This window comes from Carassius carassius, chromosome 20, assembly GCF_963082965.1.
Source record: "Carassius carassius chromosome 20, fCarCar2.1, whole genome shotgun sequence".
Taxonomy (NCBI): domain Eukaryota; kingdom Metazoa; phylum Chordata; class Actinopteri; order Cypriniformes; family Cyprinidae; genus Carassius; species Carassius carassius.
Genome location: NC_081774.1, coordinates 12565442 through 12581740, shown reverse-complemented (window position 1 = coordinate 12581740; position 16299 = coordinate 12565442). Strand labels below are relative to the sequence as shown.

General features: G+C 36.8%; 1 protein-coding gene across 1 annotated transcript in view; it reads right to left on the bottom strand.

The window, feature by feature from the left end:
- b4galt2 (UDP-Gal:betaGlcNAc beta 1,4- galactosyltransferase, polypeptide 2) overlaps positions 1-16299 on the bottom strand; it is a 96406-nt gene that overhangs the window by 10998 nt on the left and 69109 nt on the right. The window contains exons 4-5 of the mRNA XM_059501649.1: positions 11116-11303; positions 8568-8690 (exon numbers count right to left, since the gene is read on the bottom strand). Of these exons, the coding sequence (XP_059357632.1) occupies positions 8568-8690; positions 11116-11303 (311 nt within the window). The remainder of the gene's footprint in view (positions 1-8567; positions 8691-11115; positions 11304-16299) is intronic.

Genomic DNA, 16299 nt, shown 5'->3' with positions numbered 1-16299 from the left:
TTGAACTCTTTGGCCTTTAACGCTTGATTTAGACAGCTGTGATTACTCTGGGGCTGCCACGCTTTGAGAGTCGTCTGATTCGGGGGACAGAGCAAAATGCTGTGCCGTTGAAGACCTCGAAAATCTATGCCAAATATCTGAAGGTTTTTTGACTTCCTTGCCACCACATAGAAAAATGAGTTTATTTTTTGGTTAGGAACAAACAAAGGATGCTACTAAATTAACCTCAGCCTTGGAGGCAAAAAATGCATTAAAACACTTTCAGGAAGACAGCAAAAGTGGAAAACAGGTGGGGGAACACTCATTACTCATACAAAACAAAAGCAAACAGCATCACTATTGTACAATAATAACTCACAGTGTTTCTATTAGTCAACAAGACAATTTTGTGATTAAGAGAATGTTTGTCTGAATGCTGACGTAATAATTCATAACATTGACTGAAGACCTGTTTTGGCCTGTAGTTTCTAATTGGATTAAGTGAGAACTTTTCTACATGTCCTTCCGTTCTTCCTCCCTGCAGTTCATTTAATTGCATTAGACTCTCGGAGTGGGGGAGAATTGGAATCATTACTATTACTTCATGGCTTGCTGGCAGAGCAGAAATGAGAGAGGAGCTGAAAAAAGACAAGTCAGATATAGAGGGAGAGAGAGACAGAAGGTGAGAGAAGAGAGGGAAAAGTGAGAGAGAAAGGGAGGGACAGAGGAGTGGTCATACAATATGGCAGACAGACTGACCTTGTCTGGCGCTCTTCTTCCATTACAGCCCTCCCCAAACACACTCTCCTTTTCTCGCTCTGTTTTTTTTGTATTATTATTTTTTTATTTCACATGAAATGCATATCGCATAATCCCTCTCATTTACAAAAATACATGAAACGATATTTAATAAGCCTTATTTAATAAGTTTGACTGTCATTTTATTATGACTACGAGTTCCCTTTCAAATAAAAGACAGCAGAAAACTGTAATTTTTGCATGCAGTTATTTGTTTGCATGTTATTGGCCCCACACCAAGCTATTAAACACACTGTATTATATAGATATGATTGAATTATTATTTAAAATATTGTAAAATATCAAGATGACAGGGTGGACCAGCACATGATGGCGTGGACACATAATGCAGAACACACAAAGCATGACAAAATATGACAATGAAACATTTATTAAACTTTGAAAAAAAAAGAATATATTTACATTTACATTTATTCATTTAGCAAACGCTTTTATCCAAAGCGACTTACAAATGAGGATATATATATATATATATATATATATACAGACACACTTTTTTTTCTTTTTACAAAAATTGCTTTCCTTTATTCTTTTACCAATCAAATAAAAACATAATTGGACAGGACTTAAATTTAAGATAAGATATGCATAATTTTGTTACATGTAACTAACATTTTAAACATGAATTAAATAAACTGGTTACATTTTATTTTACAGTGCCCTTATTATGATGTAATTATACACTTATGTGTGCGTGTAAAAAAAAAAAAATCTATTCTATTCTATTCTATTCTATTCTATTCTATTCTCCATAATCACATAACAATGCTTTAATGTCAGTAATATTCTTAAATCAATCAAGTCAATATTATTTTGTAAGAAATTAGGGCTGTCATCGTTAACACAATAACGCTTTAGATAAATTTTACAATCCTTAACACGTTAAAATAATTTAATGCAGTTAACGTGCTGTGTGAAGTACAGACTGAACAGACTGTCAACATCCCACCACTGTATGGCCAGATAAGACGCAAACTATGGTTTCTATGGATAACCAGTCTCACTAGTAAAGTTTTGATGGATGAAGACTGCAATTAGGTTAAAGGCGTTTGCGGTAGCGTACAGGAGTCATACAGTAAGCACGTGTGAGTCAGTTATAATAAAACGTTTATAATAATACATTGTATTTATTCACACGCACAGACATTTCCGTACATTCACGTTGTTTCCACACACATTCACAATAATGAATGGATCTGTCTACAGTAGCAGATATATGCACTCAGCAGGCGGTTGTTTTCGTTTTTTTTTTTTTTTTTTTTGCATTTCCATGTGGTCCTGTTCGGTATGGCAACTTGACTTTTCTAAAATGTAAAAGGGCTCTTTGCTGTTGCACTGTACACATAAAAAAAGAAAAACTTTCATATGTGCTTATATAGGATCCTTTTGGTCTTTTAAATTTATCTTGAAAAAAGCTTGCAGAAAATACAGATTTTTAAGAAACACGCTTTAATCTTTTGGTTTACTTTGCTGGATATATCAAATGATGACAAAATAAACATTTGAAACAAGTTAAATTGTCTATGCTTAATTTCATAGTGTGCGATTAATCTCAATTTAATTGCACAAAAAAGGATGTGATTGATTGATCCAACAAGACAGCCACTGTTCAGGCTCTTCATTTTAGCCCAGTCTTCCTAAGAATAGTTCATATCTATTCAATTTCAACTTAAAATCCACAGTAAAACACACCTGTCTACTGCCTTCCACTGTCTCATTCTTACTGAATTGTAAAGGGAAATGTCCCTCCAGGGCTTCCATCTTTTCCAACTACACAAATGTTGAAAATCAATGAAAAAATGATGGGCTATTTCTCTGTCCACATGGCCAGAGGGGAGAGCAAACTCTCCAAAAGCTTTTTTAACTTTGCTTTTTGTTTCAAGCCAGTCGGATGGAACATTTGCTGTGCATGAGGCCAGGACAAAGTCATCTGAGTCCACTATCCTCCCTCACACACATCCCTCTGGGCTATTTCTATCCACAATGACTTAACTCTACCAATGCATGCAGCCATGACCTTTTGGCCAGCTTGCAAAGCATGATAGTGGCTGTACTTTCCATTTTATAGATAATGCCTCTTATGGTGACTTTTTATTTAAAATAGGATTGTTATTATGAAGCTGACATAAAATAAACTACTTCTTGGCGCCAATAGCCAATAGTGTGCCAACATACAGTGCAACTGCGCTCACGGCGATCCCAGTTCCAATCCCGGCTCGTGGTCCTTTGACGATTTCTCTGTATACTCTACACTGTCCTTTCCAAATAAAGGCATAAAAAGCCCATAAATAAATCTGAAAAAATAAATAAACTACCTCTTGACATAAAATGCAAAGGATTGTCCACATCTGGAGTTTGATACTGTATTGCTGTCTAGATAATGATCATAAAGAGAGATATGCAGAAAAATTGAGCAAAGGATGAGTTCAATCTGTACTTTGTCTTTGATGTGAAGTTACAACAGTAAACTATAAAATTGTATGTACAAAGAAAACTTCATGTGGAAGCTCAAATGAAGCTCAGTTAATTTAATTCCTAAATACTTTGTAAATATGCTCTTTTTGCAACAACACACTAAAATTGATAAGTAATGCATTCATAAAAAATCTAAACTGTATTAAAATAGTGAACTAAACATATAAATGCTATTAATCCACACACACACACGCACACACACACACACACACACACACACACACACATATATATATATATATATATATATATATAAATATATTTTTATACGTTTTTTTTAATCATATACATTACTTATATTCAACACATTAAATTGATAAAAAGTGACTATAAAGAAGACATTGCTTAAAAATCTATTGAAACTTACAAGCTGTAGCTGGAAAATGTTTTTTCTGACTTTGTCGTACATTTAGTCAGAAACCAAGGCTGCAGGAGCTTCTCGTCAATAGTGGCTGACCATAGCTACTCCGTATCAGTGTACTGTAGTAGCTTTGAACAGGACAGCCACTAGTTCTTCCTTATGGCTAGAAGGTACAGTACAGGAACAAGTGTATACTGCAGGATCAACTACAGCAAGAAACAAAGATTCTGCACTTTAATACCAGCTGCACTTCACAAACACAATCTAAAAACCCAGTCCACAGAGATATAAACAGCATTTCTCTTCTAAAGCAACGCATCCGCCAAGACTGACACATTTTAAGAAGCCAGGCTGCAGAATTTTGAGCTTGCACAGGAGAATGTCCATTGGCACTTGGGCTCACGCTTTCAGACCAGTGACCTTCAAAGATAAGGGAAGAGAGGAAGTTGTTCTGACAGTTACTGGGAATCCCTGGAGCCCCAGCAAACTGGCTCAAGAGAAGTGACAGTATGTTCAAGTAAACTTCCACCCAGAGGACCTAAATGGGTGAGCGTCAGAGTCTGTGCTTGTATGTTCACCAGTCAGATGGGGAATTTGAAGCAATACGCACAGCTGGGTCCACATGCCATTTACTCTTACATCTTGACTTTGAACGACTGCTTAAAGCTGACTGCACTTTAGGCCACTATATTGCCACACTGTCTGTTAAGCAAGAACTTGTTCATTAAAGCTATACTGTGGATCTAGTCAACTACAGTCGTGGCCAAAAGTATTGAGAATTACATAAATATTAGTTTTCAAAAAGTTTGCTGCTAAACTGCTTTTAGATCTTTGTTTCAGTTGTTTCTGTGATGTACTGAAATATAATTACAAGTACTTCATACATTTCAAAGGCATTTATCTACAATTACATGACATTTATGCAAAGAGTCAGTATTTGCAGTGTTGGCACTTCTTTTTCAGGACCTCTGTAATTCGACTGGGCATGCTCTCAATCAACTTCTGGGCCAAATCCTGACTGATAGAAACCCATTCTTTCATAATCACTTCTTGGAGTTTGTCAGAATTAGTGGGTTTTTGTTTGTCCAACCGCCTCTTGAGGATTGACCACAAGTTCTCAATGGTATTAAGATCTGGGGAGTTTCCAGGCCATGGACCCAAAATTTCAACATTCTGGTCCCCGAGCCACTTGGTTATCACTTTTGCCTTATGGCACGGTGCACTATAGTGCTGGAAAATGCATTTTTCTTCACCAAACTGTTGTTGGATTGTTGGAAGGTGTTTTGGTACCATTCTTTATTCATGGCTGTGTTTTTGGGCAGATTTGTGAGTGAGCCCACTCCCTTGGATGAGAAGCAACCCCACACATGAATGGTGTCAGGATGCTTTACTGTTGGAAAGACACAGGACTGATGGTAGCGCTCACCTTTTCTTCTATGGACAAGCCTTTTTCCAGATGCCCCAAACAATCGGAAAGGGGCTTCATCGGAGAATATGACTTTGCCCCAGTCCTCAGCAGTCCATTCACTATACTTTCTGCAGAAGATCAATCTGTCCCTGATGTTTTTTTTTGGAGAGAAGTGGCTTCTTTGCTGCCCTTCTTGACACCAGGCCATCTTCCAGAAGTCTTGGCCTTACTGTGCGTGCAGATGCGCTCACACCTGCAAGCTCTGCACTGGTGGCACTCCGATCCCGCAGCTGAATCCTCTTTAGGAGCTAATCCTGGCGCTTGCTGGACTTTCTTGGATGCAATGAATTGAACCTCTTTCCTTGAAGTTCTTGAATTATTTATTTCCTTGAAGTTCTATAAATTGTTGATTGTGCAATCTTAGTAGCCACAATATCCTTGCCTGTGAAGCCATTTTTATGCAAGGCAATGATGGCTGCATGCGTTTCTTTGCAGGTCACCATGGTTAACAATGGAAGAACAATGATTTCAAGCATCACCCTCCTTTTAACATGTCAAGTCTGCCATTCTAACCCAATCAGCCTGACATAATGATCTCCAGCCTTGTGCTCGTCAACATTCTCACCTGAGTTAACAAGACGATTACTGAAATGATCTCAGCAGGTCCTTTAATGACAGCAATGAAATGCAATGGAAAGGTTTTTTTGGGATTAAGTTAATTTTCATGGCAAAGAAGGACTATGCAATTTATCTGATCACTCTTCATAACATTCTGGAGTATATGCAAATTGCTATTATAAAAACTTAAGCAGCAACTTTTCCAATTTCCAATATTTATGTAATTCCCAAAACTTTTGGCCACGACTGTACAGTAGCCTCAAGAAGTATTTGGTAGAACGAATTTGTAGTTACTGGACCAAAATAATTTTGTATTAAATGTGTGAAGTCAAGTTCTAGTTTACACGTGTATTGCATACCTTCAGTTCATCACATTCAGTTTGACAACTAGAAAGTGTCCAGATTGTCTTCTATTTAAACAGTCTACTTAAAAAGAAAAAAAAATATTTTACACAATATTAACATTATTTTAAATGAAATGTTTTGCTTTATTTATTATTCTTTGCATAAAAAGGAAAGAGGCAACAGTTAATGGTTTGCATTTTTGTCATTACAATTTTCTCATGATTAGGACATAACAATTAAGCAGCATTTTCCAATGATCTCAATTTCACAAAAGCAGTTTTCTTAAGACCCTGACTTCAAAGTAGTTTTCTCTTGTTTTTGTCTCTTGTTGCTTTCTTGGCAATGTCTGCATTATAGATGAACACATTTATGAGAAATTCTCTTTGGAGAAGGGGGCACCAACTTTGTTATTGAAGATAAACTATAACGACTCTGAGATCACAAGAAAACTAATTTTGTTATATTTACTGTAGCTCATGAGAAGACAAGAAAGAAAAATGAATGCATGGCCACTTAAGGATACTAATAAATAATTGTGAAAAAAAATGAATCAGTTTCCAAAAACTCTGAAGGATAATGTGACACTGAACATTGGAAAAAATATATATATATAAATTTTTTTAAGGTTAAGTGGTAGCAAACTATTTATTTTAGCTACATTTAAATTATATATATATATATATTTGAAAATTTGTCATCCAAATTTGTTTATTTAAATGTAGCTAAAATAAATTTATTTCAACCACTTACAGTACCTTAAATATTTATTTTTTGAATAAATTTAATTAATCATTTTTGTTTTTTTTCAGCGAAGACTGCAGTATTGGCAGCTGAAAATACAACTTTTCCACCACAACACAAAGTTTATATGTATTGTATATTTGTATATAGTTTATAGGATATTTATGTGTGTGTACAGTTTTTATGATATTTCACATCTTTACTATGTACAACTTTACTGTGTTTTTGACCAAATAAATGCAGCCTTATTTCAACACAACTAAACCATCAAATGAGCAGTAAGAAAATCCAAAAAAAGATCAACAGTTAATGTGCATATAAATGTGCAATAAATATGCATGCAAAATACATAATTAGAAATCCTTCAAAACAACATCAAGCTTTTTAAATTCTCCCAAAAATAAACAACTCAGATTCAGTTCTTGTTCAGAACGAGATCTCAAGGGAGACTGATGCTTTTTTTGTGGATATCAGGCTATAAAGCTTACTTTTACTTATATAATCTATTAATCATTCCAAAAAAAGCAGTGGGCTAAGGCAGGGAAAGATAATGTGAGAGGTGTGTTTTATCACACTATCCAGTTTCCACTTTTTTCTACTGTCAATGGAACCCCAAACAACTGAAAAGAGTGACATATGGGACATATCTCCACGAATGTTATCGCTGTTGCAAGAGCGCATGTGCCCTGAACCCTGATATACTGCAGGTTTTTCTATCTCATCACCTCGGCGGGGGAAAATGATAGCTAGTGAACACGCAGCTATTCATTATCTGAAGAGACAGGCATCAGACAGCAGAGCGTCATCTATGTGCCGAGTGTCGAGCATATATACAGCTGCTCCCTGCAGAGTTGCATATCCCAGTGAAAGAAAAAGACGTAAAATCAGCACAAGGAAACTGTTCAGAGACAAAACGACTGTTTCTGATGACGTATGCTTACTTATGACTTTTTTAAAAGCCTGTCTACCAGACCTCAAAACAAAATGACATCCCAGAAAGTCGGTCAAAGTTTGCAAAGGTTTACAAGCAGTGCATCTACATATGTGATTCATTTAATTCAAGAGAAATAAAGGACCATTTATTCTCTTCAATGTAATTGAATATTGCAGTTTTTAACCAAAGCTGTTAATGTGTCACAAATGACATTTGACAAATAGTTAAAACATATGTAGTCTGTTATTGAGGATCACAGTGACACATTTTTGGCATAACAGCAATTACAGCAATCATAAATAACTCAAAATATGCGCAATTCATGTTTAACAGCCATTTGCCAGCATATCAGTCATCTTCAAAATGTTTTGTTTTGGTACCACATGAAAAGAACCACTAGTCAAAGTAACATTTACATTAGAACCTACTTTTAATTCTTTCCTTTTAACTTAAGCAAAGAGCTTAGACCAATACATAATTGAAATAAAACCTTTGAAGCCTTTCTCCCTTTTAAAAGCTTCTCCTGTGCTGCCCATTTCCCTGAAACTGTGATGCTGTGTTTTAGTAACCACCCAAACAACTGAACTATTAATTATAAAATGATTAAGTAGAGGTTTTCAAGCTTTTTCATGCCAAAGAACCTCAAACATACCAATCCTTGTGTGAGGGACCACTTTCAATAAATATCTCAAATAACAATACATTTGACGATTCATCAATGCATGTGTTTTATTTTTTACATATTCTTTGACTTCATAATCTTCAGTCAAACTTCCCTGATCTTCAGGCGATACGACATACTTCTCTGGTGTTGTATGTCGTATTCAAGCTCATATTCATCCATCTTTGGTTATGAGTGCAATAATTATAAAACAGCATAGTCTTACCTGTTGTAAATGTCATCATCTTCACCTCCCCAACCCCAGTACTCATTAGGGAAGCCATTGATTTTGAGGAACTGTTTTTTGCTAAGGCCGGACACCCCTCCAAAGTACCCCGCATAAGGTAGCCTGCAAGAGGGAACAGACCCCAATCATTCTTTTTAAATATAAAGCCTCAAATCACCATTTAATTATCAATAACATTTTATACAATAGCATTACCTCAAATTGTCTATTCCTGCCTACGTCCATTTGGAATGTTCAGGGCTTTGGATTCCCATTAGCTTCTAGAGTGAAAATTCTTTTTGCAAGCCCTCTCTGAACTGAGCCCTTTAGTCAGTCAACTCAAGCATTCGAATTTAACAAAATTGCATCTCGTATGAGGGATTCTAGAGAGCCACAGGGTCCTCCCACAGGGGATCCAACATTTTTAAATGCTATCTGATCCTTCTCCCAATTCTTTTTCATCACTTTTCTCCTGGTTGCCACCCCTCAGGCCTCTCGGTTGAGCTACACAACTCAAAAAACGCCCCGGAAAAAGCTTAAGTGCACTATAAACCTAAGAATCCGTTTCTCATCATAGATGGTTCCGAAGGCCACTGTTGGATGAGAATTATCTGAGGAATCATCGTCTATAGGATTAAAGGCTGATATAAATATAGATACTCCATTGCAGGTCAAAGGATGAATTAAAAGGCCTTGTTGGTTGTCAGAACTAAGTCTTATATTTGACCTTTAAACCACAGAGTGATTACATCTCAAGCAAGTGTTTGAAGCCTTTAAAGAAATGCTCTACTGGATGAATACAGTCTGGAAAAGCATCGAGTCCACTTAAAGCGGATGAAAACATGGTTTCGGTGTCTCCTCTTCTGAGAGACCCGCAGGGCTGTGGGCTGGCAGGTGCATCAAGGGTAGCCGCCAGGGGTTTGCCTTGGGCTACCACGGTGTATGTTTCCAATGACAGCAACCACATCCACCCATGCAAACAAATGTGCGACATAAGGGAAAAAGAGAAGCAAAAACCTATCTGAACGTGCACACACACACACACACACAAACACGCATCCACAAACAAGCGCTCGTGCATGCCGCAACCACACGTTAAGAGACAACAAGTTAAAATTAATGAGGCCATCTGCTACAGCAGCAGTCTTCACAGAAACAGTATGGCTGAAGTTTCTTCACACGCTCACGGTCTGAGAGCGTGTAATTCTCTAAAGGTGCTTCACTTATTAAATACTGCAACGTTAAGGCCTCCTCAGACTGAAGATGCACGCCAATAGATGACTCACAGAGGAAACGGAATTCTTAGCCCACTGACAGTTAAAGGCAGTTCACACTCTGGAGAACGTCAGTGGCATTTGTTTAACAACATATTGTCTGGCCTTCCACAGAGAATTAAAAAAAAAAATTCAATAACGGTTAAAATTTTACCACAGCACTAAACAGGTACTGTAGTAACAATATATATATATATATAAATATTATATATTACATATGCATTAGTACTACTACTAATAATAATATATAATAATTATATAATAGAATAAAAACATAATTAATCATCATATTAACTATATATACCACGTTCAACTATTTAATAACAATTAATGTTATTCTTGTATTTTTAAATAATAAAAAGCAATAATTTATGTTATAGTAACTATCATTAAATGTTTTACACATACCAACTGATTAGTAAACAATTATCTTTTGAACTAATTTCCCAACACTGCTCATATCTTAAGATAGAGGCCGATTTGAACAAATTCCCTGAGGACGGCAGAGGAAGGCAGAGAGTTAAGATTGTCTTGGTCCTTTTGGCCCCTCACACAAAGACAGGAAATTAAACACCATGGAGCAAAGGCCAACTTGTGTGCTTGCCGACAGAAGACAGACAAAATTCATTTCAAGTTGGAAAAAAAAAAGAAGGAGAAAAAAAAACGTAATACTGTGAACCTTCACCAGTGTTTTAATATCTCAAGCTATTACACTTGAAGAAAACCGGTCTGTCTCCTCTAAATAATTGTCTGCCTTGGAAAATGAATACATATGCTTGTCAAGGCTCCAGGTCTGTCTAGACTGGCACTGCACCTAACAAATGAACTTTTGATACATAATAATTCAGCTGTATTCTAGAGCTCCAGATGACAAAGCGTCATAAGACATATATCTTCCCTAGAGGAAAAAAGCAATTAATCATCAGAAGCGCAGGCTTTGACAGACAGCCCTCAAGCTTTGGCTGTTTGATTAACTGACTCTGTTCTCTGCAAAGAAATAAAGACAAATACAGAAATGGCCTCTATTAATATGAATGTAAATAGCAACAAATGCAGCACAGCATATCTGTAATAAAATCTGGCAAAGCCACAATTCTACAAGGATATTAAATTCACATAAAACATGCCACTGATTTCATTTTATTGCATTTTCAGCCTTTATATGCGGCTTCTGATTATTTATGTATCAAAAGGGACCAGAATTATAAAAGTGAGATAAAATGTTATTTCAAAAGACTCCTGCACTCTGTGGTTCCCTCAATATTTAATGTTACCTGAAGCCGAATTTGTCCATGGCAATGGCAAAATGACGGGGCTGGTCATAACAGTGGTATAGGTTCCGGTCATCCATAGGGATCAGGTCCACGTCACTGAAAATGAAGCAGTCGTATTCTGCGTCTTTAAGAGCCTCCGTGTAGCCAACGTTGAGAAGCTTTGCCCGATTGAAGGTGTCCTCGCCAAGCTGAAACACAACAGAAAAATATATTTAAGATTACCCAAAGAAAGGGCAATAGTAAAAATATTCCCAATTTGGTCTATATTTACACTGAATTGGATGCCATGTAACACCAAAACACTGTGTGGTGTCTGAACTAATAACCCAGTGTGACAATAATCCCATGTAATCCTGTTATACCTGAGATTTGGCCCAATAATCCAAAGGTGTGAACTACCGTCACACATCTACCGCCTTTTCAGCACAATGCCTGTGGATGTGCACTACAAAAGCATTACCAAAACGATTAAAGTATGCATATTACGTGAGGCTCTGAAGCCATCAACACATCTGTAAACAGTGATGAACAGTATTGGATGCAAAGAGATGCACCTCTCGAGCTAAATCTTATTTTATGACACCAGTGCTAAAAACAGTAAGGAAACTAACTTAATACTAAGTGACTTTTAACTTCTATCAATATGTATCCTTACTTCAATTCTCTCAAAGGCCCAGAGGAGAAAGATTCTTCAATATAAGAGAGAAATAGAGAAAGAGTAGGGGGGCAGATAAGGCAATATCTTTAAGAGATATCTTATAAAATAGCTTTTTTTCATCAGCAAGGGTGCTCATTAAACATTACTGGGCTCATTATCACTAGTTTAACAAGATTTATTCCTTGTGTGGTGGCAGACAGCTCAGGCAACCACAGCAGTAGATGTCTGGTTATAACACACTCCTCGCTAAAAAATGACAGATTTATAACAGGAACAAGCTCACGACTTAGCATCTCCCATCCAAGAAACCAACCAGCTTCAAAACAGTAGATATGTGGACATCATGAACAGATGGTTTTGGAAGAAAAAAACTAATTATTTTTTAGAAAAGGGATCATCGGAACTAAGCATTCATCCTGAGGTTTCAGCCGTGAGGTGTTTGGCTTGTTTTGTAGGGGTTTTTTTCAACACACCATGGGTTTGATTGTAAAACAGGTGTAGAACCCTCCCTCATTAGCCTACTCGCACCTGTTCTAAGTCATTAACCTCAACAGGGACAATGGCTCATCTGGGGAGTGTTATACCATCCTATTTTTGTGTTGTACATTACCAAAACAACCACGAGTGATGGACATATTGTGTACAGTTGCATACATATATTAAAGCATGACAAGCTGTGTCACAGTGATTTTATCATGATTAAAGGTGTTGTTGGACATGGCACAGTGTCACACTGTAACGTAAGTGAATTTGGTTGTACTTTATTTTAAGGTGTCCTTGTTACAGTGTAATTATGCATTTAAGTACTGAGTAATACTAATTATCTATGTGCACTTATTATATGGTAAGTGTTATGATTAGGGTTTGGCTTAGGGTTACCTGCATGTAATTATGCATAATTTATTTTTATTATAATAGTAAGCACATGTAACATGTAACAAGGACACCTTAAAATAAAGTGTTACCATGATTTTTTGTTAAAATGTAAAAAGACACTAGTGATCAATAAATAATGAAATGTATTGATATTAATTTTTTCTGTTACTAGTTAAACTAGTGAAAGACAGAAGCATTAGCCTACTCGCATATATATATTTGTATATTTAGGCATTAGCTGATAGGCTGATATAGATATTAATATGCTTAGTACATTTCTTTATATCATCAATGTTGTGCTGCTTAATATTTTTGTGTAAATTATGTTTTTTTAAGATTATTTGATTAATAAAATGTCCAAAAGAAGACAATTCAGTTGAAATAGAAATCTTCTGTAACATTTTAAATGTCTTTATAGTCATGTTTGATCAATTCTCCCAGTTACACATTAAAAAAAGAAATAATAATAATTGTAGTAATTTTGACTAGTAGTGTATATTAATGTAACAAACAATTGCTTTATTATTATAATTATTTAGTATGTGTACCTTATTTGACATTTAGTCAGTAGATACTGGAATTAGCCATTGAGAAACTCTAGAAATTCTGGTTGACATGAGAACATGGAAAAACTATGGCATTCTCTGGAGTTCCTTGGTGTGCCATGTAAAAAACACTGTACATGAATATGTTAAATAAAGATTTTAGCCTGGATCTTCAGTTATATAAATCTTCATTTATGTCTGTGTCTGTGTCTGTGAGTTTGACATACAGTATAACCCATCAGCCCGAACTGAAAAGCATTTACTCTGAAGGTTGTTCCTAATTGTAGTCAATGAGGCAGAGGAAAATCATACAGCTGGAGCTCAGTAAATAAAACAGCCTCCCTCATCTCTTCAGTAGCACACTAAGAAGTACAATGACTCTGTTTCTAAATCCAGACTTAAACCACTTAGCTTGAGGTCTGAGAGTCACATCGGCCCCCAGCTAGAGTCTTCTTCTCCTTCTTTAAGCTTATCGCAGCCATGTCAGTTGCTCAATACTTGCTCTCTGAGAAGCAATTAGCTGTATTTTTTATTATCTGATGATCACGCTGATAGTTAATCACAATCCCATGCTCGCTCTAGTTCATGAGGCAGGATCCCTATAGCGGCACACTCAAGGCCAACCGGGGGAGTCCTACCCGGACCCCGTCGCTATGGAGACAGATTAGGAACAGGGCTCTTCCTGAGAGGTTGCATTGTGCATTTTCCTTTGCAGGTGTGTGCGTGTGTGTAGCGATGTGTGTGTGTAAGCCTGCATTATCAGTCCCCAACAGGCTGACCATATCATCCAGCATGCTATCGATGCCAGAGCTGAAGGCTAGAGGAGAGGGGACAAAAAAAAGGGGGGAAAAAAGGGGGGAAAAAGGGGGAAAAATCAGGAGTGGAAAAAATAATCCTACATTTAAAAAAAAAAAACTTGATATCATTTTCGAGTCTATGAGTTTGCCTACCAATGGTATGAGAGGAACACAGCTTTAAGCCTCAACCAAACTAAAATTACTAACCAATCAGAATTTTTTGCTCTTATAAACATGAGCACTATAGTATCCAATTGCAGCCCTGATAAATGGAGAAGTGCAACATGTAAAAGCTGCGAAGCACAATGCTCAACGATGTCCATCTAATGTGTATTTATATAGAAAAACTAATTAAAAAGCAGCAGAGCTGCGTAAATAGCTTAGAGTAATCAAGTCATCTCCATAAGAATGATGTGATTGGCAGAACAAATTTACCCGGGATTTTTGAAAAGGTCCTGTACACACATGATCTCTTAATGGTAACTTACCAGTAATTCACCAGAAAAGACTGCATGTGTGAAAGGTGCTAAACTCTTTATCTGCATATGCTGTGAATTTGAATTGCTATATACATCCACTACACCATACCATCCCCTGAAACTCAATCTCACCTAAACGAGGACACCATATGTTGCACAAGCATGCTGAAGTCAACAGACCACTACAGTGAGTGTTTCACATGCACTGCGTTTTGACAGGCTCTCTTGTCGGAACCTATTTTTTTCTGCTCGCTACTATAGAAATGGTTTGTATAGTCAGACTCAGTACCATTTCTAAAATACTCAGGGGAAATAACAGCTCTCTACAGAACAGCTGTTGAGCTTTGACGTTTCTCACTGTTGAACAACAAAGAACTCTGCTAACGTATTGCTGGAAGTTTTGCTATTACAGTTAGCTTGTTTTGGAAGTTGCTTTGATTTAGGAGAGAGTCGCCTCATTACTGTTCCTCACTGCTACCTGACATGTACTGTAGCGCGAGCAGGGCTCAATTAAAAGAATGCTTCAGACATGCGTTCATGTCTTCGCGATGGCTGGATGAGTGGCTCTGAGTCCCAGGATGAGGCAGCACCGGCGACCGGCCAGGCAAACTAATTTACAGTAAGGAAACAATGGCTATGGAAGTGCAGAAAAAGGCAACTTATAGATGAACCCTTTCTGAGAATTTCTGAGAATTCAATTTGAGTTTGTCTCTATTTCATCAATAGCCTGACATCACAAGGAATAGTATGAAAAAAAGACGAAACGAGCTGCTGCTATCAGAGATTCATTAGGTTGGATCAGAGCACTCTCTGCCTCTTTTGTCTTTTCTTTCCTTCCTAGTCCTTTCTTTCTTACTGCATTCTTTTTTCCCTCACGTTCTCTCTCCTTTTTATCATTAATTTCTTTCCTATATTCATAACTTCCTCTTCCTTCTAGCCTTCCTTCCTCCCTATTTAGTTTCTATCCCTCCTCTGTATTTTCTTTCTTTCTTTCTTTTTATTGCTTCCTCCTTCCAGTTTAAATTCTTTATCATCCTATTTTTCTTTCTTCCTTTCTTTCTTTTTCTTTCTTTCTTTCTTTCTTTCTCTTTCTTTCTTTCTTTCTTACCTGCCTGCCATCCTTCCTTTCTTTTTACCACTTCCTTCTTCCTCCAGTTTTCTTTTTTCCATCCTCTTCCTTCCTTCCTTCCTTCCTTCCTTCCTTCCTTCCTTCCTTCCTTCCTTCCTTCCTTCCTTCATTCCTTATTCATTCTTACCTGCCTTTCTTTCTTTTTGGTTTCTCTCTTTTTATCGCTTCCTACTTCCACCAGTTTCCTTTTTCTATCCTTTTCCTTTCTTTCTTCATTCCTTCCTTCTTCATTCTTACCCACCTTCCTTCCTTCCATCCATTTCTTTCTTTCTTTCTTTCTTTCTTTCTTTCTTTCTTTCCATCTATTGCTCACATCTTGCCTCCATCTTTCTTTCTTCTTATCTTTCTTTTTCTGTTATTTCCTTTCTTAAACTTTGTTCCAAATATGCTTTCCCCAACCATTCTTCCAATTCTCTTTTTCTTTGTCCATTCTTTCCTTCAGCCTTTATCTCTTGCTCCTTCTATTGCTTCTAAATTGGCTTTCTCCTTTTTCTTTTCTTTCAGTCCTTTCCATTTCTTACTCTCTTTCCTTCCTTTTTTTCACTTCTTTTTTTCTGTCTTCCTCTCCCTCCCTCCCAGGCAGATGTCAAGGATCAACCATTTTCGAGTGTAAAAAAGATAATAACCATACACCGGTAAGATGGTTATTGTTATTCTCTCCTGTAAGTGAGAGGCCAATGAATTATTGCTGTTCTATCAG